The sequence below is a fragment of the Colletotrichum orchidophilum genome, assembly GCF_001831195.1.
Source record: "Colletotrichum orchidophilum strain IMI 309357 chromosome Unknown Scaffold_9.1, whole genome shotgun sequence".
Taxonomy (NCBI): domain Eukaryota; kingdom Fungi; phylum Ascomycota; class Sordariomycetes; order Glomerellales; family Glomerellaceae; genus Colletotrichum; species Colletotrichum orchidophilum.
The window spans coordinates 522,723-547,424 of record NW_019172965.1 but is presented as its reverse complement, the minus strand read 5'-3'; the positions used below and the strand labels follow the sequence as shown (position 1 = coordinate 547,424).

The following is a 24,702-nucleotide window of genomic DNA, read 5'->3' as shown; positions in this document are numbered from 1 at the left end:
GGGGGGCTCAAAGAAGATGCGCGAAGATGCAAAGCTACGGCCAGTTCTACACGAGGTTGCAATACGTGCCGAGCGAATAGGGCAAAGAGTATAGCAGGGGCCAGCCACGACCATGCCACGGAGAAAATAAGTAAGTTTAAAGCTTGCGATTGGCAAAGGCAAAGTAGTCACCGAAAGTCGTACGTTGAAGTTGAGAATTTATGCATTGTGCAAGGGACAGACCAAATCGACCTTTCCATGAGTGATTCCTCATTCTCTCAGATTGGCGGAATGCAGGTTCATGGTTTCTCGTTGTGAGGCACTTTTCTGACATTGAGAAATTGAGATTATCCAGCCTGTAATTTAGGAGGTGCTCCTGAGTCAACCCTTTTCGGGAATAGACTTTCGTCGATTACCTTCATCTCATTATCTGATGCTCGGCATGAGACGCCCTACTCCATCGACCCAAGTCTTTCAGAAGCAGGCACCAATCCTTTGACTGAGCCCATCTCAACTATGCTCGTGTCCCAAGCAGTTCCCTCACCGCCGCTGAGATTTCGCCGTCTATACTTGTCGCCAGCCCATCTTCCTCCAAATCCCATGGGACGGCCGTCTCAGGCCCCTTGCCCACCCTCACGAGCTTCACTCTTCCCCCGCCTCTCATGACTAGATCCTCGTTGGGCCATCTCAAGACCCCAGGCGTCGACATTCCGACGCCAAGCTCTAGGATCACTGTCGTCCTGTCCTCGCGATGCAACACATCCCGCCGGAACTGCTTCCATCTCTTCTCCCCGTCTTGAAAGGGCTTCTCATTGAACCAGTGTCCTGCCCTCACGCAGATATTCATTTTGCCGCCGCAAAACTTGCAGAGGGGCACCTTGCTCGCGTCTGTCAGTGCTTGCGATACCGGGTCTAAGAACGCCTGCGCATCAGCAACTAAAGGTGCAGATTGCACTGTCGCATCCGGTCGGCAATTCGCTAGGCACTGGAAGACAGCATATGAGCCTTGGGGGGTTGAAAGCCGCTCTGGTGACAGGCCGTTGGCGACAAAGAGGCCATCAGCGTTGGATGTCCTCACGTGGGCGCTTTCTCCAAACCTGTCAAGCCAGGAAATGAGCGTTCGGTACATTGTAGATTCGGGCCAAGACTTGACCATCCCCAAGTGCGTGAAGTAGTATCCCCAGCGAACCTGCTCCGTCGGCCACGAGGTGAAGCCAAAGACGCTGTACAGAGTTCGCAGCCCATACTTCAAGAAACCCGGAAAGTGCTTGGCAAACAGGGCCGACGAAGTGTAATCCAGCCCGTCCGAAGCAGAGAGACCTGCGCCGGCGCTCACAATGACTGTATCAGCCGAGTCCAGCCATTGCCTGGCCCGGTCTAGCGAGTCGCACTGGATCAGCAGCGGGTGATTCTCACTTGCCGGCGGAGTCGGCGACGGGCCCATCCCTACATGCGGGAGAGAAGCCAGGATCTCCTGGTAGATGGTATGATCGGCGTCCGTAAAGGTGTTGAAGATGACATCGGTGATGGACGTATCCTCGTGGTGCTCGAGCCAATCCGTGACGACGCTGACCGCGACGGCCGCAGCATCTCGCGCCGGATAGGCGAACAAGCCGGTCGAGATGCCGCATAACGCGACAATCTTCCTACCATCCGGCGTCGCGGGCAGTATTTCGACAGTGTCAAGAACGCTGCGGTAGCATTGGGCCAGCTGTTCAGTCTCGTCTGCCGTTGGTTTTGAGCCGCGATGCAGTTGCGGCCCGACTGTGTGCACCACATGGTCTGCTGGCAGGCAGTACGCGTCTGTGACTATCGCCTCGCCCGGTTCGATTTCACGGCCTCTTAGGTTCATGACCCGGTAGCACTCATCCCGAAGCCGTGGGCCAGCCCAAGAGTGAATGACATTGTCTATGCAGCGGTGCGGCGGCTGGAAGCATCCGAGTCCCTGGCCGTTGGCGGCATTGGTGATTGCAGTGATGCCCGTGAGAGTCGTGATGTCACCTTTCCAGAGCGTAACTCTAACACTTTTCTGGCTCGTTTGTTTGAGTGTGACTGTTGGTTGGATAGAGCCCGCCAATGTCAAGACACGATGGGACGCCTGCTTTCGTAGGACTGAGTCTATCCCGACTAGAACGTCTTCCGGAAGCGGCGGGTTCGGCTTTCGGACGCAGAGAAGCTGATGAAGCAACTGAAGATGTGTAGAGGGCTCCAAGTCATCGAGTTGGTCTTTAATGTGATGAAGGTGGTGGTGGTGATGGTCATGGTGGCAGTCGCCATGATCTGAGTCAGCGCTTGATTCTGTTTCGTCCAGTAGATGGACTAGGATTTGTTGTAGGCTGTCCATGCTTCAATGATGTTGTATGAATCTCTGTATTCGCGTAATGATTTATTGTGAATCTCAAAAGGGTAAACGAGCAGTTTATCCTTCATCAATTTATCTTTGTGCGCATGGCGATTTCGATTTCAAACGTGGGAGAGTGGCGTATACGTGAGCAGTCATTTTAGTTCCGATTTTACTTTGCTTTGGTGAGCTGCCGGAAGTAATTTGCATCCGACCCTGGATGAAGAAATGAGGCCGCTCAACGACAAAGAATTCCTGGGCAATTTGAAGGATACAGGCCCGGGCTCGTGTATTTAGCCGACTGTTTTATTCTGGTGAAAAGCTACATATTGATTCATCCCGTCCTCTGGCGTGTGATGCACAGGTGTTTTGCATAATCAAGAGTGATGCAAGTCACTCCGTGAACTTGGAGTGGTGGATTCCAGGTAAAGATCCAGAAACCAGCAAGATATCACGTATTCCCGAATGCTGCATAGAAAGAATTAAATGCTATAGAAGCTCATCCACTTCCACATATTTCAATAATCATATCAAATTAACAACAACGCAAACCACTCGTGAAAGACACGAGAAGCAGGCTGAGCGAAAGTGCTTATTGAAAACGCCGGTCTTCGCAAGGTCTACCCGATAACTTCAGTACCGATGATACCAGTTGGCGAATTCCCAAGATTTTCTTCTTCATTGTTAGCAATCGGCATTGCGGATGATTACGTTGCAATTGGTATCGTGGAATGCTTGTCCAGAGGCCTTGTCGTAGTGGCTATTGCGATCCGTGCACATTCCCCAGACCTTGTCAGCACCATCAGCAATGCTGCCAAAGGAATTCAGAGTCTTGAGCTTGTTATCCTATAAAGTTTTTCAGTTGGCTTTGCCAATAAAACATTTATCGACCCCAGACTCACATCATTGCACCACCAGATTGCTGTTCCCCAGGAGCAGCTGACGCGACCGCAAGTCCCCGGACCGGCATCATTTATAGGCTTCCCAGGAAATGCTCGGAGGTACCTGATTACATCATATCCAGCACTGACCGAACCGGCCGGGAAGTTTTGGCAGATGACTCTGGCATCGCTGAAGTCGGCTCGCTTCTCTTTGGCACTAGGGGGCGTAGTAGGATACAAATCGAGGCCGAAAGCCTTGGAATACAGAGGGTTCATATGGTGAATTTCGTCGAATACCTCCTGAACTGTTCCATTCAGAAAGGCCTTCTCGCCACCAGGGGTGAGCTCAAGCTCCCACTCTGGGATGAAGACCTCGTATCCTTTGGCAGGGGCCTCATCGGGGATGATCGATCCATAGGCCTAGCGTGGTATTAGTAAATTACGAGTTGGCTATGGAGTCTCGGCCATACTGAAACAGCCAGGGAGGCAGCGATGAGAGTTTGAAGATGATGGAAGCGCATTGTTAGGAGGTTGAGACTGATTTCTGAGGGCTCAAGGCTGTGAGTTTGAAGGTGAAGAGCCTAAAGGGAGCGATGAACGGATGAGGGTGATGAGTGATGGAATATATAAGCCGTAATGGAAAAAATCTGTCCCCTTTATAATCCATCGAGCTGAATGTCAATCTCGTTGTTCTACAATCACCGCCGCTCCGGCCTGCAAGTCACTCAGTCTTCGTCGACTCCGAGTGTCAAAACCACCTATCTTGTCCTGCAGAAACTCTGATCAGGTCATAGTCTTGTCATCTAAAGAAGGTACAGCAATGCAAGTTTGCTCATTGCTCGTAGGTCCGTATTCTCCGGCAATGTCACGACAGCAATGCAAACAACATCTCCAAAAGTGGCCAAGGGTTTCTATTGAATGAAAGGAAACAATTCCACCATAAGATCAATGAACAAAGCTCTTACGGTTGCAAATGAAAAGTCTGGAAGAAGTAGACGATTCTCATATATGCCGGACAAAGGCAGTGAAGCCTTAATGGGGGCCGTGTTACATTGATTCAATGACATCCAGCAAACTCACCCACCTCGCAACTCCCATGGCGCCATTTGGAATTCGTATTATATTGGTCGAATTGATCAATCACGTCTCTGACCCTAGGGCCCCCATCCTTGAAGTCAAGAGAGTATTCGTGTTTCCAAACATTCAGTAATCCCTTGGGCCATGTCAAAAAGCTGGGTGGTAAGCAGTGTTCTCACGTGGACAACACCCCGTACTACACTTTGATGGACGTTGATGGAGTAGCAGAAATCGCATCTCAAGATCTCAAGCTAAGATAGCGAACCATTTGGCGAAGACTCTAAGAACCGTCAAGAGGTCCCAGCATTGCGGCGCACAACGATCGGTCGCGCCGAGAATATATTGTCCGGGGAATGCTTGCTAGACAGCTTGGGCCTAAAATGGACTCGAGACTTAGTAAGCACTCGAACATTGTTGTAATAAAAAAACTTTTCTTCCTAATTCGCCCCATTTCCTTCCTGAAATAACTTTTTGACTAAGCCCGAACCAATGCCCGAAAGGATGCAAAAGTGACAGTCATAAGACTTGGCATTGGCGACAACCAACCTTCTTGGGGCAGAAGGGACCTTCTTGAGGCAGAAGGGAACATAAGCACGGAAACTAATTTCATTGAGAAAAACATGTTTGGGCGAACCGCTCAGTAAACTTTTCGATTAGAATTGACGATGTTCCTAGGTCACTTGATGATGACGGCATTGAGCATCCAAGGATTACCGCACTGATAGTATTTTCAGCTTGACCAGAATATTTTCAAATACTCTTGCATGTAGCTTAAGTACCTTAATATAGGGCAATCATGTCCAATTAGACCTTCAAATTACGCTCCTGCCCCCTTTCCCTCGCAGATGTGATGTAAGTTTGAAGAAGTCATCATCAAGAGTGACAGCATAATCATTGATCACAAGCGCCAGCCTTCCAGGACATCTGTGTCGTTGTACGCAGTCAAGTCGAAATAGTGCACCTGTCTGTTTCCACCCCGGCCAAAGTTCTCCGACGTAATGTTGAGCAGGGTAGCCGAAGTAGTTGAAGATGTCAGATTCGTCAAGCCAGGGAAAGCAGCCTCGATCAAGTTCGAAATCTCCTGCGGGGTGTAAAAGTCGGGACCCTTGGCTTCGATATTCTTCTGGAAGAACGAAACGTAGTTTCTTGTATGGTCGACATCAGCGATGGCACTGAAGGTATCGGCTGACAGCGCGTGGCCGGGAATAACAAGCTTGGGTCTGAGGCCCGCGACGAAGTCGAGAGTCGTGAGCCAAGACTCTGTGAGGGCAGGTGTGAGAAGGTCGGCGAGCCAGGTATGCATCTGGTGGCCGTAGACGACGTCGCCTGCGATCAATGTCTTGCTAGACGGAATCCAGAACGAGGATAGATCAATCGTATCGCCACCAACGTTCTTAATTATCTCAATCGGGCATTTTTCGTCGCCTGGGAGGGTGAAAAAGGAGAAGTTATAGGCAGTCGGAATCGCAGGGACGGGAGCGATGACGCCGGGGCCATAGGCAGCAGACCAATATTCAGTCTAAATGGCGCAGGTGTTAGCCATGGCTTTCCACGACGCCGCATGAATGCTCACCTTGTTGACAGCCTCATGCTGAATTCCCTGTACCGTCTCGGGGGTGGCGTAGTGCTTGGCCTCGGGGAAGTGTTGGAGGAACGCCTTGCCACTGAGATAGTGATCGGGGTGATTGTGTGTTGTGAAAGCCGCCAAGAGAGGCTTGTCAGTTGTGTTCTTAACCCATTCAGCCAGTGTTTCCGCGGCAGCTACTGCGAGGGGCAAGTCAATGATCGCAGCACCTTGAGAGCCGATGATCAGAGACGACACGACATCCAACGAGAATCCCGGGCTGATGAAACTTTCGACCTTGAGACTGCAATTGCATGATGCAGCAGCTTGCCCAAAGGTTGCCAGTAGGGCGGTGGCAAAAACGACGTTGGTGAGCATGATGGCAGGATTGGCGTTCTTTACAATGTTTTATGGTGAGAAGAGCGACAGACCCAGGTGAAGTTTGCTGCGATGCTGTTGAAACACCAGACTTGCCAGTCGGGAATCGGTGTTTATATCCATACCATACAAATTTACCGAAATTTCAGCTTTTCAATCTGCTTCCGAGTCTTGGCAGCATATTGAGCGTTGTCCAGCAAACTTGGATGTAGTGTAGAAGCACGGAACCATTTTGTTTCCGTCACCACTTTTTCCCGCCGCCTTCATTTATGAACTCAAGACCTACGGCGGTGACTTTACATGGTAGCACCAAGATTTGAGATTAAACTGATTCATGCGTTCATCAAAGGTGACGGTATCTTACTCCCGAGATGAAGGATTATCACAGTCACCACGGCTGGTTAATATTACATGCTTCACATTTTTCAACTTTACGATTGCCGAGACTACCCGCCCGCCCACGCTCCTCCTTCTTTTTATTGCTCACGGGTGGATGAGATGCTGGATGTCTGCTGCCAAGTGGAAAAAGACTTTCGGATGTACCGATGGGATTTGTTACCTGCCCGGTGAGTTATGGAGACGCTGTGGCTCTGTTTGCGAGCCGCTGCCAAATCACTCTCTCGGAAGCAGAATGCTTTGCCAGATTAGTGCGCTGATCTCATACTGCCCAGCGTGGCGCCTCCACTATTTAAGTTTTGTCACTTATTATGGCTCCTTGCCTGACCGGGAAGGTGTGTACAGGCGTAAAGGCTGGCGAGAATTCACAGAAGGTATGGCTACTCAGCTATAGCCTGTAGCCGGGCCGATTACAATTAGGGAGCGCGTTTAACCAGCACTTTGGAGGCCTTACCAGCTCTTTCACACATATCTTTTGTAAAGACTTAAGTTGAGGTCTTGAACGACCTGCAAAAGGTAATCGGAGCAAAGGCGCGGTCAGTAAAAAGAACTTTCAGAATGTAAGACTAGACGATTGAAGAGACTCGGCAAGGGAAATGTAGTGGGATGTAGAACTTCTGTGACTACAGCTTTAATCCTTAAAATTGAAGCACTAAAGAACCATTCTAACGACATTTAGAATGACACATTGGGACTGGAGGAGGAGAGCGCTGAAGACTTAGTGAGAGTTGTTCTCAACTTCTTGAGCAGTACGGTCTTGCATGTCTGGGGCCTTCAGTGTATTGAGAGTTTCCAACTATGCAGCCTTATCATCAATATAGCCAGGCAACAACTGTGGAATGGCCGCTAAGTCACTCATGATGTGTATTGTATTTGGTGCGTGTTCCTGTGTCTCTACTTCCTCATGACTGCAGATACCTCTGCTTCTGCCTTCCTGGCACTGTGGTCTGTTTTTCTTCAGGGCCCGAGTCTTCTTTTTGCGACTGAACCGCCACGCCCTCAATCACAACATCAATAGAGCATCGCATACATCAAACTCCCATCAGAACTTCTATCCTAGATAAGGCTCCTCTGACTGACTTTCCAGCTGAGCTTCTTGGCCGGATATTCCGTGAACTGCCGCAGGCGGACCCGTTATACGCCATCCAGCAGAACTACCGCTCTTCGAGAACATTCACTAAAAATTCGGACCGAGAAGAACACCTCATCTACCGTCCAATTCCTCCGAACAATTCTCCACCGCCCGGACTTGGCACTACACGTCCGCCATCCCAAATTACTGGGCCCCCCTTTTTCAGTAACGTCCTTTGTTGATCGGCTCTGTGCGACCATAATGGCACCAACGTTACTAATTTCAAGGTTCTTTGTTCACAGTGGAGTCTTCCACAGAATGCACAATGAATCTTGCAGGTATCGCTTTTCAACTACCCAGAACGTCCTAGCGTTGATCCACCTTCCAGCTTCGCGAAAGCTCAAGGCATCCATCAACACACCACTATCCGCAACCACTGAGTGGCCAATCAGTCCACCCAGACTATCAAACATCATATTATTGGAGTTGTGGATGCTGTGAGAAACGGCACTCGAGCAGATGTTGCGTGAGACGCCATGTCTCAAGCCTGTTACATGGCAATGGCTCAACGGACCCATGAATAGCAAACTGGCTGGGGGTATAACTGCCAATCTCGAAGTGATTGCATCTGCTTTGACTTGTGTGAGAGATACGTTATAGAATTTGAAAATCACCACTGCCATGGATATTGGGAACGATAACATCGAATATGACTCCATAGAAGTGCGCAGACAACTGCGTGCCCTATCTGCCTTCCAGCTGAAGAACCTCCAAATTCTATTGCCTTTCTTCGTCGGTTTATCGATAGAACGTGGCATGCAGTTCGGACATGTGGTTCCAACATTGGTGGAACATCTGATCCTTTCAGATCTTTCGCAATGATCCCTGACTATGAATGGGAGTATTATGAGATGATCGAGCGATTGAGTATATAGGAGTATAGGAGATCTGCAGTCGTCTGAAGTTCAGTTGCGAGGTCTGCATTTCCTGTCAGGCGCTATGACCTTAGCACAAAGAGGACGAAGAGGCTAAGGGATACACGTGCGAAGCATGAAGTCGGGTTCAGGGTGACTCGCAAAGATTGGATGAGAAGAAGACCACATACTTTTATGGGATGCTAGGAAGAAGGAGAAGAATGAAACCAAATACCGAAATTTCCATATTGGCTACGGCAGGAAAATCATGTCCCACGTGTCTGGGAATCCGTGAGAACCCCTATAACGCGTCTTGGAAAGCCTCTAGTCGAAATTGCGATTAGACTTTCCATTTCCAACGGTCTTCGCGTCCGCCTTGTTTCGCGTCGACGGTAAACGCAAAACTTGGACCTTTTGGGTGCGCGTTCCGACACTATTGCCCGAGTCAAAGCTTTCCATCCTGACACGCCATCATCAAAGAAAGAATCACAGACCTCATCGACTCAGAAGGCGACTTTGTCCACTAGTCGTGCTCGGAGACGCACAACGGCCATCCCCAAGACCTCGTATTCCGATACAGGGCCTCCGACTCATCGAATAAACATATCACCAGCGCGGGTAGGATTCAAACACCACATCAGACACTGTACCAATGGAGACGCCCGCGCGATGCACCAAAAATGTCTCCGTGGTGGCCGATCTACCCATTCTCCTTCGGCAAATACCCGACATCGTGCTCGAAATAGCTTCGCACCTCCCCACGGAGTCCGCCATGTGCCTGGCGTTGACCTGCAAATCTCTTTACGGTCTTCTCTCCCAGAACACGTTTCGGAAAATGAGAAGGGACGACAGAAAACTAGACAACTTCCTCTTTCTGTTACTCAAGGATATGAGCGGCCGAGGGGTGTACCTCTGCCATCACTGTTCGCAAATCCGACAATGGATCTGTCCCACGGGAACGGGCTGCTTAGAGTGCCCATCGATCGGCACGGGGCAACTGATTTGGAGTACGCCGCACGGGAGACTGAATGAGAAGATACATCGATGCATCGGAGCATCAGCATATTTCACATTTACCGTCAACGGCATAGAGCACAAAAACGACAACTCGAGATGGGTTATGCACCGCGATCGGGGAGGATGGCGATTATGTTGCAGTAAAGGGTTCTCACCGACTACTTTGACATGAAAACATGAGACAACTGTTGAGGCAGACGGATGAGGGAGATGGCTGCTTCCGTTGAACGAAATATGTTATTTCAGCACAGCGTAGAAGAAATTCTCATGACTACCATAGCACCCAGTATACCAAACGCCAATTATGTGCCCTACAATGCTTTATCTGTGATACTTTAGTTCAATCCAAATTGCTCAAGTAACCACTTGGCGTCTTCAAACACATCTTCCGGCTTGCCCTCAGCCTCAACGGGGAGAACATCCAACTCCGCAACACCGGCAGCCTCATGCACCTCAACCTGTCCCTCCACCATACTTGCCAGCATGTAGTGACCCTTGCGCTCATCCATTCTTTGAACAAGGGTTTCCGGGCTGGCCTGAAGGTCAAGGAACACAACCCTGACGCCGTCCTGCTCGGCAAAGACGCTTCTCAGCGTATCACGATACGATTTCCTCAGAGCCGAGCAGCTGACGACGACGGAATCGTAGCCAAGATCCTCGAGGGCTTCGGAGGCTCTTATGCCGATGCGGCGAAGCCACAAAGACCGATCCCCGTCGGTCAAGGCGACGTTGCGGCCCATCTTCTCGACGGACGCTTTGGAGTGCAGGGAATCGCCCTCGATGAAGGGTGCCTTGAGCGAGGAGGCCAGCGAGGCAGCGAGCGTAGACTTGCCGCTGCCACAGGGGCCTGCGACCATGACGACCGTCTTGGCGGATCCCTGGCTATTCTTCACCCAGTGGTTGGCCTTGAAGTACTTGACAAAGTTATCGACCAGCTGCTGGTCCAACACGGGCGCCTGAGCGAGCGCGGGCGAGAGGGAGCAGGCGTTGTCGGTGACATATGTCTTGGACGGCGAGAATTCGTCCTTGTCGTATTTGGACGCGAAGAAGTGGACGAGCTTGATGGGAGGGTTGACGGCGGGATCTGGGTTCGAGACGCGCAGGCGCCGGATCCACTCCTTGGGCTCGACTTCTTCAAACTCCAGGCCCGCGGCCTTGAGGGCGGGAAGGAGATCGTCGGTCCAGCTGAACATCTTGGGGTTCGCGACATTGGCGAAGACGCCGTCGGCGTCGGAGAGGGAGATGTCGATGACGCCCTGCGCGACGGTGTCTACGGGCAGCCACGAAGGGGTCTCCTGGAGCTTGGGGAGGGCTCCGACGGTGATGGCTGTCTGGAGCATGAGGGGGATGGCTTCCGTCGCGTTCCAGACGCCGTGTTGGGTGTCTGCGACAATCTGGCCGATGCGCAGGACGCGGGACCTGATTCCGGCCTTGGTTGCCTTGGCGCAGATGTGCTCGGCGACGACCTTGGATTGGGCATAACCCATACCCTGAGCCCACGCCAGATCGGGGACGGACTCGGGGACGGGAAGCGTCGTAGCGCGCGCGACGGTGCTCACAGACGAGCAGAAGTTGAAAGAGGCGGGGGTTGAAGCTCCGGTCTCGACGTCGCCGGCTGCCTTGCACAGGGCGATGAGATGGTTGACGCCCGCAATGTTGCCCTGTTCGAAACTCGAGAGGCGCATGTTGAAGTTGACGGACCACGCGGCGTGGATGACAAGGCGGAGATCCTTCTTGACCTGGCGGTACGCTTCCTCGGAGAGGCCGAGCTTGGAGTCGGCGAGGTCGGTGGCCAGCGCGACCAGCTTTCTGCGGGATGAAGCCGGCAGCGAGTGGTAAAGTCTACGCCGGATGAGGGAGCTCTTGACGCGACGGGCTGCGTCGGCGTCGGAGCTGGCGCGAGTGAGACAATAGATGGCCTTAATGTTCGGGTCGGCTGCAAGCTTCGTGACAATATGGGCACCCAGGGAGCCAGTTGCGCCGGTGACGGCCTACGGAAAGTTAGTCATGGGACGCGAGTGTGATGTTGCAAGAGGCTAACTCACAACAGATGATCTAAGAGCCGACTCGGTAGGACCGAAGTTGCTGTACTTGTCAATGAGGTCTTGCATCTCGCTCTCGACGGGAGCATTGGCCTGAATGCCCTCTCCAGTGCCAAGGCTGTAGAGGTAAGCGCTCAGCTTGTTGATGGAGGGGTGATCGAACACGACAGTCTGCCCGAGCTTGTGAACGCCAATATCAATTGTCTTGAGGATATCAGAACGCATCTGGATAGCCTGCAGGGAATCGAGACCCAGTGAGAAGAAGTCGGTATCGTCATCCAGCTGGACCTTCTTGGAGAGCGTCTGGACGAGACCGTGGCGGATAAAGTCCTGGAGCTCCGGAACGCTGAACTTCTTTAGTTCGCCACTGGCTGCGTCCGCGTTGTCATAAATCTCGTCAATGTCCTTGGCGTATCGCTTGTAAAAGGCCTGGCGAATGACGCTGCCCTTGTCGGTCCGGGGGTACGCGCAGTCGTACGGAAGAAGCTTGATCATGTTCTTGGAGACGCGGGCATAGGCCTCGACGGACTTGCTCGCGCTCTCAACAACTGGCCACACAATCTCGAGGACCTCATCGTCGGTCTTGCCGGCCAAGGCCGCGGCCGGAACGATGAGAGCACCGAGAGACGGGCGGCCCACTCCAAAGATGACGCACTCGGTGATGTTCTTATTGGAGCGAATCGTGCCCTCCGTGTGGACGGGGTTGAACTTTTCGCCATTGACGAGCGTAATGGTGTCGTCGAGTCTGGCAATGTATTTCCACGCTTTGGGGATCGTCGGGTGAGGCTCGAACAGATCCTTCGTGCAGTACGACCCGTCCTCCTGGTTCGTGGCGACCTTTGCGGGCCAGCCGGGCAGGACGCAGCACTCGAACAGGTTCGGGCCGCGGGGAATCCAGTTGAGGTACGGTGTGAGCTTCTCGTGCTCGCGGACGTAGTTCCAGACCTTGTCGTTGGGCGGTCGGAAGGACGTCATCAGCTGCCCGACCTCGGTTGCCCCGTAGTGGCCGACCAGGTTGACGCCGTTGTTGACGAGCGTGTCGCCGAGGTCGTCGGGGCAGGCGGAGCCGCCGTACATGACGATCTTGAGCTGGCGGAGCAGGTTCATGCCCTCGTCTGTCTCTGCGAGGAGCTTCAGTGCGTATGGCACGCCGTAAAAGATTTCAAAGGTGTGCTTGCGCATGATGCTGGTGAGGTGCTCCCTGGTCAACGGGAGATCCGCGTTGTACAGGTGGATTGGTTTTCCGCAGTAGATAGCACGGTACAGGTTGCAGATGCCGTGGTTGTGATACAAAGGCAGCGTGATGAATGCCTTCATATTCATGGTGTTTGAGTAGTTGTGAATGGCCGACTTTTGCGTCTGGTAAATGGGCTTGGGCAAGCCAGTCGAGCCTGTGACCGTCAGCTGTGATCTGGAAGCAGATCACCACGTCTCACTTACCACTGGAATGAATGATGTAGATGAGGTTGTTGGTCTCAATTGAGAGGTCGCGGCCATAATCCAGACAGGTATCAGCGTGGACTTTGATGGGGAAGTCAAACTTCGGCTGGGCGGCAATCTCAAAGATGTCAAGATGAGGCAGAGTCTGCCTGGCACCCTCGGCTGTCTCGAGATACCTCTTGTCTGCCAGTAGGAACTTGGCACCGGTGACGCTAATTAGAGATTCGATTGCCTCCTGTGAGATTCTCGTTGACAAGAAGAGCGTCGTATGGCCCAGCTTAGTTAAGGCCAGCATAGTGACGAGGTAGTCAAAGTTGGAAGGGCCGAGGACGGCCACTGTTGTGGGCTTCTCATCCGAGGTAAGGCGGCTGGGGATGCGCTGCTCGTAAAACTTGGCAACGCGGTACGCAAAGACGTCGAGCTGCCTCATGGTGTAGTCGATGTATGTGATACCCGACGAGGGGTAAGACACAACGACTTTGTCAGGATAAGCCCGGGCGCGCCGGCGGACCAGCTCGTCCACAGTCTTGAGAGTAGAATCATCATCATCCAGGCCATGCACGGCGGCAGAGTCAACGAGGGGATTCGCGTCCAAGCTGGAGCTCGGGAGCGTTGCACTCGTGGGACCGTATACTGAGGGAGGACTCATCCTGGTTGACGTTGCAGGTGGTTCATCCAGTCGACGAATGTTGTCCGGATTGTTGAATCGACGAGCACCCTGTTTTTGTGCATGGCTCGATGTGCGGTTCAAGTGCCACCCTTTTGAGAGATGGAGGACGACTTCCCGAGACAGGCCCCACGGTCATTGTTCCGGCGCCGGTGATATGCGTTGCTCAACTTCCGCCATGTTGAAACCCTGCATGACGCCTCCGAGTGGAGAGGCGAGAAACAAACCTGGAGGAGGGTCTCCGTTGGTGGGGATGCATGAATCCGTTTCCCCGCTCATTGTTGGGGTAGTTTGACGGATTTAGAGACCTCCGCCAACGGGTTTGGACGGATTCGGCCGGGGTGTGGCTAGCTTGAAGGATAAGAATCCGTCAGTCTCATCTACGACTTCGGACGTGGTGATGGAGTCTTTCGGGAGCCACAAGTTTTGCTCGCAGTGTAAATGGCAGAGTGGGTGAAAACAGTTTATTATTATCTGCTTAGCCGGTTCATCACGTCATCTGTTTTGGCAAATCTTTTGATAAGGTACTTACTTACAGCTTAAATGTATATAATATTCTACTTGTTCACACATGTACCAGCCATGGATAACGCCATTAATCTCTGCACATACTCAAGATGCCTCTCACAACACACTTTACGCTCAACACTGGCGCAATGATCCCGGCCGTGGGATTCGGCACCTGGCAGGCCGGGCCGCACGAGGTTGAGCGTGCTGTTGAGACCGCCCTGCGCTCCGGCTACCGCCACATCGACTGCGCCGCCATCTACCGTAACGAGGCGGAAGTCGGCGAGGGCATTCGCAAGAGCGGCGTGCCGCGCTCAGAGATTTTTATCACGGGAAAGCTGTGGAACACCAAGCACGCGCCCGGAGATGTCGAGTCTGGAGTCGATAAGACGCTGAAGGACTTGGGAACGGATTACCTCGATTTGTTTCTGATGCATTGGCCAGTGTAAGTCACATCCTTTGCTCTGTTATGCAATTAAATTTTCAAGGACTTTGTTGATGGTGCAGTTAATGACCTGAAATCCAGAGCATTTAAGCCGTCGGAAAAATGGTTCCCCATTGACTCCAACGGCATCTTTGAGTTGGTCAATATCGACCCAGCAGAAACGTGGGCAGCCATGGAGAAGCTGGTCCAAAAGGGCAAAGTCCGCGCCATTGGTGTCTCCAACTTCACCAAGCAGCGCATCGAGGACCTCCTGGCAACGACCAAGACGGTGCCCGCCGTCAACCAGATCGAGGCGCACCCGTACCTTCAACAGCCGGACCTGCTGGACTTTTGCAAGTCAAAGGGCATCCAGCTGGCCGCCTACTCACCTCTCGGGAATAACCAGACGGGCGAGCCGAGGACGGTTGACGATCCCCTCGTCGGCGCGCTGGGCAAGAACCTCGGCATCGACGGCGGTCAGCTGCTTGCTTCTTGGGGTGTGCAGCGCGGCACTGTTGTTCTGCCCAAGAGCGTGACGCCCAGCCGGATTGAGTCCAACTTCAAGGTTCAGGAGCTGCCGGCGGATACGTTTGAGCAACTGAATGGGCTAGAGAGGAACAAGAGATTCAACTGGCAGACGAGATGGGGCTTTGATATTTTCCAGGAGCTGGGAGAAGAGGAAGTCAAGCGGGTGGCACAGGAGACGGGTCCTGAGAACTTGACAAAGTTCACCATCTAGAGAATAAAGATCAATGCAACATTATAGACTGGATTCAAACAATAAGTTCTAGCCTCCTATATCCGGCATCCAAGCCAGCGGGTTTGAATCAACGTCTAAGTATGGGCCAAAAGCAGAAGAGTCGAGGTCCAGCCAATCGGTCGTCTGCCACTCATCCAGCACATTAGACCCGAGAAACCCAGCGTCGCCGTGGTCCATTGGATCAACGGTACCGGATTCAGTAGCATACGCGTGGTTGAAGCCGAATCCACCTGCCGTCATGGAAGCTGCTTCGTTTCCCCCATTCGTTTGCGGGGGTGGCACATGGTTATATGCAGAGGACGCATCCAGTCGAGGTGCCAACGTCCGAGGCGCCTGCGAAGACACCTGAGCCTGCCGTGACACCTGACCGAGTCCCTCTGTCCTGAACTCTTCTAGAATGATGGCGTACCGGCGGCTCGGAGAGTTGGACGCCGTGGCGTGCGCGAGATGCGTCTGGCACCGCTCGGCCAAGTCCATGAGCTTGGTATGCTTGGCCTTGCCCTCGCCATCGAGCGTGACCCATCGCCTCTTCTGCTGAATGTCACAGACGTACGTCACCAGCAGGGCGCAGAAGGTAACGTACTGCGTCCACCAAAAGGCGTGGAAGATTGGGCCCTCGGCGGCCATGCCGTCGACGGTCTCGAGCACCGTCCTCGCCGCGCCGATGCACTCCACGATTTGCGTCTCGCTCCCGGAGCTCGGGTTTCCGAGGAGGAAGAGACGATTCGCGTGCATGATGGCGTGGGAGTAGGCCAGCTTGAGGACTGTGGCTTGGCGACGGAAGCTCGGGATCAGCATCGACGGGCGGATCGAACCCAGGTGAGGTGGGAGACTGGCACGCCAGTCGTGGATCTTCTCGCTGAGGCGATGTGCGGCGGCGACGCGTTCTTGTTCGGAGATGGCCTTTATTGAGTAGACTTCTCTTGACGTATTTCCGATGATTTGTGCAATCCTCTTGTATGTCAGCAATGCCAAGGCATGGTTAAAGATAGGGTGGCATGGGCCGTCACTCACTTGGCATGGAATATGAGTGCATCAATGTGACAGTCAGAATGCTCTTCTGATCTCTCAATGGGCCCTTGTGCAGCCATATCCTCGTCGGTGATCTTATCCGGGTAGTCTTGATCAATGTCATCATCATGGAAGTGGCGTGGACGACCAAATATGACGCCCAGATGGTTATCCAGAATATAGCTGGTCCAAAATGTCCGCATACGACACTGTGCCTGAATATAATCCGAGTTGCCCGGTGTTAAGTGTCGTTTCTTAGCCCCTTTCCTGTGCATACCCAGGGCAGATATGATCTGTAGCGCGTTTCCAAAGGTGTACCAGGCACGGTTCATCCGTGACGTGGTGAGGAGGTAGAGGACCTGAATCAGGCGTGACTGAGCTGATTCCAGCCGCGGGAGCCCCGTCTCACGTTCTGTGAGTTGCAGGGCAACGCAAAAGAGCTGGTCACCTCGAGCCAAGGATAGCGCCTCACCTTCCGGTGAATGCGACCCCTTTGACTTTTCATTGTGGGCAGTGGCAATGGCAAGCACCGTGAGGACGATGGATGCTCTAGCACGGCCAATGTCCTGCCAGACAGCTTTTCCGTGGCGGATGTTCGTGGTCATGGTCCTCAGCCATGCCTCGACGGAAGGGCGATGTAGGACGCGGTAGGTCGCGATGGACAAGTCAAAGTATAGAGCCAAAAGATCCTTGAGCTCTTCAGAGTCGGGCAGCGACAGGTTGGTCACGTCCTCGTCTGTTACAGGGGGTAGCGGCTTGTCGCCGGCTAGCATGAGTGGCTGGCCTTCGGTCGAGGCACTGAGCTCGTCCGGAACAATGTTACTCTCGTGTTTCGAGAGTCGCTTCCAGGCCCTATGCAAGAAGGTGACGCCGGACGTCGGGTCGAAGACTTGACCCTGGATCTCTGCTATCCCGAGTTCGGGCGAGGCCCGCGACCCTAGGCCCTGGCTCTCGCGCACATGTCCCCTCAACGAACGTGAAGGTGCCGCCGGAGCAGTGGCGTGTTCTCCTCCTCCCTCCCCTTCAGTCGTACGATACGCGACGACGGGCGGTTCCTCGGATCCGGACACGGCGTTGGACGCGGAAGACCAAACGGCCGAAGGCGGAGGCGTTGGGGGACGTCCTCGGGAGTACTTTGCATCGTAAACGCAAGTGAGCCCCTTTCCAGTACACTTGTCGCAGGGTATAGTCCCGCTGCACCTTGCCTTGCGCTGCTTGCAAAAGTCACACGCGCGGCTGACCTTTTGCAGCTTGCGGCGATTCGCGGCGGCGGCGGCAGCGGAGGACAAGGAGGGCCCCAGCCTAGCGGGCTCTTCGGATAGAGGCGAGTGCTGATCGGCGGCGGAGCTGAGGGTTCTCTTCCGGGAGCCTCCATGGGGACTGCTGGCGGCGGTGGTTGAAGTGGTTGATGAGGCGTGACTGACATTGGGAGCCGGGCCGGCCGGGCCGGGGAGAGGACGGCCGTACGCCGGGGCGTCCATGGCCGGAAACACACGGCGGACTTTGCAAGGGCCCGCCCACCCTTTGCTCCCTCTCTTTTGGTTCCCCTTTTGTTTTTCCTGTTTTGATTATTCTGCTTGCGCCATTGCCCAGGGGAGTGACGAAGATGCACGTACGCGGTATGCCGGCTTGTTGCGCACAGTGAAGGGCGGGTTACACTTTGGCAGGCGGAAATGGCAGGGAAGGATGAAAAGTCGGAAAAGGGAGAGAGATGGGCCAAGAACTGCAAAATCGACGGAAAACGGAGGGGTTTTGCCTGGGGAAAGACGAGGGGGGAGGCGGGGGCCGCTACAACGACCAGGGACAAGGGTCCTCATGCTGTGGGGGAAGCACTAAAGCACAAAGTCAGTCAGTCCCATTGCGTTGCTAGCAGCTGCGTATATGGTCGTGGCTACATACCCGGGGCTTGTAGATCCGATAGCGAGGCGGATTCATAGGATTTCTAGGGAACACATGGAAGTGAGCCGGGTTTCCCCGTCATCAGAAGACGCTTTCAGTAACTATCAGTATGATGTAAGAATCAAGGGAGCGGGTGAGTAGGTAAAACCTTGAGACACGCATTATCAGCTGTTGAGTTTCCGTGTCTGATTTCTTTGGCACGTCTTCCGATTCACAAGATAACATCTGTATGAGGTTTGAAGCATAACACAACAGTCCTATACAACTCACCATTGCTGGTCAAGAGGTTTTCAATAGTCAAGGGTCAGGGATTTCGCCGGGATATCTCGGCATGTGCTAAGAGCGGGTTAGTTGTTGGACATCAGACTTTAAAGGCGTAGCAGCTGGAGATTGCTCATGTACCTTGGCAGGCACCTGGAGAGAGACGGAAAGCTTGCACCAGAAAGAATTGCTGTTCATTATCGGCATTAACAGTTGTTACTTTATGTGCCGGGGAAAATTAACAAGTGTCAAGAACCATCCTCGCGCGCCGCACCCATCGTGTCCTCCACAACCATCGACTAACTAACCACCGAGGCTCAGTGGAATGCCTCTCTGTTAAGATAGTCCGTGGTGCGTCGTCCCCTAGCGAGGGACCTCTCACAAAGAGCCCCTTACAGAGTGTACTTGAAGTAAGGGCTCTTGTCGCCCAAGTCCATAAGCTGCTGCTCCGTATACTTTGCCCGAATTTCATCCTCCGACATCTCGGCCTTCTTGGCATTCCCCCACTTGTAGCTCATCTCCAGCAGCAGTGCGACAATCAACCCACTGCCGCCAAACGCCAACGACAGGCCAAAACCGGTGTAGTACTTTGGCTTCTCGCTGTCGAGGTACATGTAGCTGCCAATGATGCCGCCAATATTGCCCACGCAGATATTAAAGGCTACGCCGATGGCGCGGCGCGACGCCGGGGCCAAATTGTTCGCCGCCCACGAGGAGCCCGCGGGCTGGATGGGGTAGATACCCATGCAGGTGATGATGACGCCGACCATGGCGCCGGCAATGTTGCCAGACAGGTCGCCCTTGAAGGAGATGATGACGCCGTAGCCAATAGTGATGAGGCCCATCGGGATCGCGACGAAGGGCATGCGCCAGTAGAATCGGTCCGAGAGGCGGGCAAAGAAGACTGCGGATGCGGCGCCGCAAAAGTACGGCGGGACCGTCATGAGCTGCGCGGCCGTGTTGTTGAAGCCCATGGCCTTGGTGATGGTCGGCAGCGTGAATTTGGTGCCGTAGCTGCAGGCCGACGTCGCCAGGAGCGCCCACGCCTGCATGTAAAGCCGCCAGTTGGTGACGACGGCCTGTAGGTCGTGCCACTTGAACTTGTCCTCCTGCTTCTCGTCCTGGAAGCGGCCGCCCTGCTTGATGAAGTGCTGGATCTCGAGGAAGCGGATCTCGTCGGGGGTGAGCCACTTGCCGCTGAGCGAGGGCCGGTCGATGAGGAAGAAGAAGGTGGCGATGCCGAGGCCGATGGTGAAGATGCCCTCGAGGATGAAGATCCAGCGCCAGCCCTCGTAGCCACCTACGCCGTCCATCTTCGCGATTGCGGCTGCCAAGAGACCGGAGAAGGCGCCCGAGAGAGCGGATGTGCAATAGAACCAGGCGATACGAGCAGCCAGGTCGCGCCTAGGTTGGCCGTCAGTAAAGTTCGTTTTGGGAGAAAATAGAAATGATGATGGTTTACTTACGGCAAATACCAGAACGTGCAAAGGTAAACAGCACCAGGGTAGAAGCCGGCCTCAAAGACGCCGAGGAGCAAGCGGACGCTGAGAAGGCCGGCAAAGTCGCGAACGACGCCGTGGCAGGTCATGATGACGCCCCATATCGTCACGAGGGTGCCGAGGTAGACGGATGGACGGGTGAATTTCTTAAGGATAATGTTGCTAGGGACCTCTGAACGCAAGTTAGTAACGTGTCCAAAAGAAATGGATACATTTGCATAGCCTGAGTTGAATAGAGTGGGAAGTACCAAGAAGGACGTAGGGAACAAAGAACAGACTGAGGGCAATGTTCCACTGCACCCCGTTGAGCTGCAAGTCCTCGGCTAGACCCTCAATCTTGGCGTTGCCAATGTTGGCGCGGTCGAGGTGGGAGATGAGATAGAGAATCGCCAGCATTGGAACCAGGCGGACGTCGACCTTTTCTCAATAATTAGTAGCCGACTCTACTATTTTATCGAGCTATCACCATGTCTCTGGGATAAGAGAACCCTGAAAGGCACTCACCTTGCGAATTGTCGTCTTGCGCTGCTCCGGCGTAAAGTTGGCATAGAACTCGGCATCATCTTCGCTAAGGCCTAGGACGCGAACATCGTCGATTATGCGCACCGCGGGTGCCTTCTCTGAATCGTAACGGGCATCGTCTTCCCTGTCGTCGACAAAAGAGATTTCAGGCTTGTCCGTTGTTGACATTTCGAAAAGGCGTGTTTCCCTTTCGACTGTTTGATGCTTGCTAGCTAAAAGTCTTCAAGTCTTTGCCCGTTTTGGCCCTGCCGTCGGCGGTATGCGATATGTCACACTTGACACTTCGAGAAGAAGAGAAATGAAACTGGAAGGAATTGAGGTTAGAAGAGGAGGATAGAGGGGGAAGAGGGAAGAAAAGGTGCTCCTGGCCTAGAGAGAAGAGGAGGAAGAGGAGGACCTGTAAGAGTGAATCATCACCTTGAGATACACGCTCATATGTAAGTATCGAACATCTAGACGTAGTTTGGACTAATGGAGGCCCCAAGACGAGCATATCAGCCGGGAAAACCAGGTACAGACTTGATATCCGCGTTGTTGGATCCTCCCAAAAAGACGCCTGCTTATCTCCTCGACCTACGAACTTGCCTCTTGGCTCGGCTCATACCTCCAACTCCCTCTCTTTTACTATCTCTTGCCCTATTCGTCCTTGCTAGCCTGCCTCTAGAGCCCGTCATGGCTCATGTATGTGGGGTCCCCGCAATCGCGGAGACCCGGCCGCTGTGGATGTTTACCCATTAGACGACGTAGATTGCGTGAGTGGGTTGCAGTATGAGGGAAGGTTTGCATATGCTGGCTGGTGGGATGGGCTGGTTATCCGTCAACAGTGACGGATTTCCAAAAAGGCAAAGGGGGCGCCAATTTTTGTCGAAGGTTGCTGGTATCTGCAATGCAATGGAAAAGACGGATTTGGATCCACTTGGGCGATCGAGGGTCCCTAAGCCGTGTCTCTAGGATGACGGACTGTACTTTTATTTTTTTTGTTGGTCTATAATCCTAGTAGCACGTAGTAGACATGACTTCAACATGTCCAAATCGTTCTGTTTCGGGTCATCGGAGGGATGACAGGGAAGCTAACGTTACCGACAGAGAGGATAAGCCAACGGGCTTGCCAACCATCTAACAATGACAATCCCAGAGTCTCGGTCAATGTCCCTGTCAAAAAGCTTTGCCGGCTCACGCAAGCACAACAGGTAACACACAGACAGACAGCCAGCAGTTGGAGGCTGCGGAGAATAAACCAGCCAACCAGCCACTGGATGAAGGTTGCTTAAACCCCAAAATCCCCAACTGGATCTAAGATCCAACCCCTTCCTCTCCTCATGTACCGCACCAAACTGCCCCAGGATCGAATCCTCCCGTCTTCTCCCGTCCGCTGCCGCATATTCGTGCGACAGCCGCGGCCGCCGTCAGACGCCCTCGTGCGGAGAAGAGGTGATGCGGGGGAAGACGGACTTGGGAGATGATCAAACGGGGTGCTGACAATGTCGTATCATCTCCGGCGGGTTCAGTAATCCTATCAAATGTACTTGTACACACGAGAAGCAACCACGGGATCAGCCTGGTAAAGTGGATTAAGATTTTCATAGAGGTCATATACGTCGTCGAAATTAAATACATGCATTACAGCATTACGTTGTCGTCCATCATTTTCATGGCCAGAGACAAAGGTACGTTAACAATAGCCCCCCCCCTCATCAACCATCAGTCTACACCTGCACATCCTTCTCAGAGTGTGAGACACGAATCTGCTGGTGGTAGTTATGCATGGCCTTCTCGTCGACGGCGCCCTCCTCAAAGACGTCGACCGTGGTGCCCTCAAACTTGCGCGCGCTAATCTTGTGCTCAAAGAGCTTGTCCAGCTCAGCATAGGTGCGGCCGCGGGGTTCGGGGACGCGGAAGTAGGTGTACACGCAGCACAGGAAGCAGATGCCGCCCCAGAAGAAGCCCGTGTAGTTCTGCCAGTTCCACGCGCTTGGGTTCAGCATGTACGGCGTGAGGACGTTGTTGATGATTCCGACAATGTTGCTGCGGGGGGCAGTGAGGTTAGCGTGTGCCCAAGATTCGTATTTGGGACGATATCCGATTAAAACTTACTAGAGGTTGCGACCCAGGACGACAGTCTTGATCTGCAGACGACGCGATGGAAGCTCACTGACGAGAGAATAGCAGACGGTGCCGACGGTGAGCTGGTAGAAGAGGGCCCAGACCATCATGATGCTGCCCGTCGCGAGCGCGCCCTGGTCACGGTGTTCGGACGGCACGAGGCCCAGGAACCCTAGGATCATGAGCATGCTGCAGAGTCCGCAGAGCCCGTAGAGGTACAGCGTGCGACGGCCGATGCCCCACGACATGAGGAACCACGCGCCAAAGACGCCCACCATGTTGATAGCATACTGGCCGAGAGCGAAGTCGTACGAGTTTCTGGTGGAGAGGCCGGCCTGCTTGAGGAAGTATCTGCGTTGCATCCTGATGTCAGTCCGGCGCAACGATAACCCAAGCAAAGGGATTCCAAAAGAAAAAAAGACGGGAGAAACTTACGTAGAATAGTTGGAGAAAGAATTGCCGCTGAGGTTCTGAATAGCCCAAACCATGCACACAATCTCGGTACGGCGCAGATCGACGCCCTTGAAGCAGTCCATGTAGGTTGCGCCCTCGGTGATCTTCTCCTCAATTGAGTTGGTGTGCACCATCATGGCGACCGTTTCGTCAGCGTCGAAATCCGTCTCTTTGTCCCTGCTCGTCAGGCGCAGCAGCGACTTCTTGGCCTCGTCAATCTTGCCCTTGCGCACCAGCCACCAGGGCGACTCGGGCGCAAAGTAGATGCCAATGGCGAGGGGCACCGGCCACATCCACTGCAGAGCGTAGGGGATGCGGTACGCCCACTCATCGTTGCGGTCGAGCATGGAGACGATGACGCCGATGCCAATCTCCTGGCCCATACCCCAGCAGAAGTTGACATAGGTTGTCAGGTAGCCGCGCAGGGCGACGGGGCAGACTTCGGAGGCGTAGGTGATGCACAGCGTCTGGAAGACACCCCAGGGGATGCCGCAGAGGATCTCGGCGGCGAGCAGGGTCTGGACGTTTTGCGCGGTGAAGAAGATTGTGGTGAAGGCGGCGACGAGCAAAAGGCAGGCTATCACGGTCCACCTGTAGCCGAAGCGTTCCGAGATCCATCCGTTGATAAAGAGGCCGATGATCTCGCCGACGGTGGCACCGTTGCTGAGACCGGCCTGCCACGGCGCGGAGACCTGGTACGAGCCATCCGAGGTGAGGACGCCGTACTTTTGGTTGAATTGCGGAAAGGCGTAAAAGTTGCTGACGAGACTGATGTCGTAGCCCTCCATGGCGATGCAGGTGGAGATGAGGATGCTCCACGCAATGGCCTTGGGGTAGAGCTTGATGCCCTGGAGCAGAGTCATTTTGTGCTCCTTGTCCGTGGCGGCTTTGGCATTCTGGACAAAGTTGCTGGTGAGTTTGGCCGAGTGGTGGTCGCCGATCTCGGCCGAGACGCGGTCTGGGGCGGCGAGCACATCATCGTGCGCCGTTTTGGACTCCATCATGTGCGGTTTTGGGGAGCGTGGCTGGGCGGGGTTGCGATTGTTGTTGCTGTCCTCATCGAGAAATCGAATTCTCTCGAGCTTTCTGCGGCTATGCACACTATCGCGTGCTGCAAATGGAGAATTGCGCACGCAACGAGGGGGTCGTCGAGCGTTGCCAAGGCTGCGTTGGTGCGAAGAAAGAAAGAGAAAGAGAAGCGGCCGCGCTGGAGATGCTGCTTGCTGGGGAGGAGATCGTCAAGAGGTGGAGATGGAGGGGGGACCGCCAGAGTTATATAACAACAAAATATTCGCGCGCGACGAGACGAACGGTCTTGGTTTGTGGGACGATGGGAACGGCTTCGATAGGAAAACCCACAAAAGAAAGGGCTCGAATTTTTGACGAAGAGCGAAAGACTGGGGCCGGGGAGATGGGGGTTGACAGGATGTTGGATTTGATTTGTTCCGTCGGTATCGCGCGTCCTTTTCGTCACATCAACAAGGGCAATTTTCCG

At 53.7% G+C, this 24,702-nt stretch overlaps 9 protein-coding genes across 9 annotated transcripts; 2 read left to right on the top strand and 7 right to left on the bottom strand.

Moving 5' to 3' along the window:
- Positions 1-493: 493 nt before the first annotated feature.
- On the bottom strand, positions 494-2,323 carry CORC01_01821 (uncharacterized protein; the record flags this gene model as incomplete). The annotated part of the gene is made up of 1 exon (XM_022613475.1): positions 494-2,323. The coding sequence occupies one exon, from the start codon at positions 2,321-2,323 to the stop codon at positions 494-496; it is 1,830 nt and encodes a 609-aa protein (XP_022480201.1).
- Positions 2,324-3,004: 681 nt separating this feature from the next.
- Positions 3,005-3,722, bottom strand: CORC01_01820 (uncharacterized protein; the record flags this gene model as incomplete). The annotated part of the gene is made up of 3 exons (XM_022613474.1): positions 3,005-3,166; positions 3,223-3,621; positions 3,672-3,722. The coding sequence occupies 3 exons, from the start codon at positions 3,720-3,722 to the stop codon at positions 3,005-3,007; spliced, it is 612 nt and encodes a 203-aa protein (XP_022480200.1).
- Positions 3,723-5,176: 1,454 nt separating this feature from the next.
- CORC01_01819 (metallo-beta-lactamase family protein) lies at positions 5,177-6,220 on the bottom strand (the record flags this gene model as incomplete). Its single annotated transcript, XM_022613473.1, has 2 exons — positions 5,177-5,797; positions 5,852-6,220. The coding sequence occupies 2 exons, from the start codon at positions 6,218-6,220 to the stop codon at positions 5,177-5,179; spliced, it is 990 nt and encodes a 329-aa protein (XP_022480199.1).
- Positions 6,221-9,254: 3,034 nt separating this feature from the next.
- On the top strand, positions 9,255-9,791 carry CORC01_01818 (uncharacterized protein; the record flags this gene model as incomplete). The annotated part of the gene is made up of 1 exon (XM_022613472.1): positions 9,255-9,791. One exon carries the CDS (start codon positions 9,255-9,257, stop codon positions 9,789-9,791), a length of 537 nt encoding a protein of 178 aa, XP_022480198.1.
- A 163-nt stretch (positions 9,792-9,954) lies between these two features.
- CORC01_01817 (male sterility protein) lies at positions 9,955-13,750 on the bottom strand (the record flags this gene model as incomplete). The annotated part of the gene is made up of 3 exons (XM_022613471.1): positions 9,955-11,610; positions 11,665-13,052; positions 13,102-13,750. The coding sequence occupies 3 exons, from the start codon at positions 13,748-13,750 to the stop codon at positions 9,955-9,957; spliced, it is 3,693 nt and encodes a 1,230-aa protein (XP_022480197.1).
- A 635-nt stretch (positions 13,751-14,385) lies between these two features.
- CORC01_01816 (GCY protein) lies at positions 14,386-15,438 on the top strand (the record flags this gene model as incomplete). The annotated part of the gene is made up of 2 exons (XM_022613470.1): positions 14,386-14,720; positions 14,802-15,438. The coding sequence occupies 2 exons, from the start codon at positions 14,386-14,388 to the stop codon at positions 15,436-15,438; spliced, it is 972 nt and encodes a 323-aa protein (XP_022480196.1).
- Positions 15,439-15,486: 48 nt separating this feature from the next.
- CORC01_01815 (fungal specific transcription factor domain-containing protein) lies at positions 15,487-17,951 on the bottom strand (the record flags this gene model as incomplete). Its single annotated transcript, XM_022613469.1, has 2 exons — positions 15,487-16,411; positions 16,474-17,951. The coding sequence occupies 2 exons, from the start codon at positions 17,949-17,951 to the stop codon at positions 15,487-15,489; spliced, it is 2,403 nt and encodes an 800-aa protein (XP_022480195.1).
- Positions 17,952-19,022: 1,071 nt separating this feature from the next.
- Positions 19,023-20,819, bottom strand: CORC01_01814 (inner membrane transport protein yfaV; the record flags this gene model as incomplete). Its single annotated transcript, XM_022613468.1, has 4 exons — positions 19,023-20,034; positions 20,097-20,301; positions 20,378-20,546; positions 20,634-20,819. 4 exons carry the CDS (start codon positions 20,817-20,819, stop codon positions 19,023-19,025), a joined length of 1,572 nt encoding a protein of 523 aa, XP_022480194.1.
- A 1,538-nt stretch (positions 20,820-22,357) lies between these two features.
- Positions 22,358-24,211, bottom strand: CORC01_01813 (sugar porter family MFS transporter; the record flags this gene model as incomplete). The annotated part of the gene is made up of 3 exons (XM_022613467.1): positions 22,358-22,676; positions 22,746-23,105; positions 23,190-24,211. 3 exons carry the CDS (start codon positions 24,209-24,211, stop codon positions 22,358-22,360), a joined length of 1,701 nt encoding a protein of 566 aa, XP_022480193.1.
- Between the last annotated feature and the right edge of the window lie 491 nt (positions 24,212-24,702).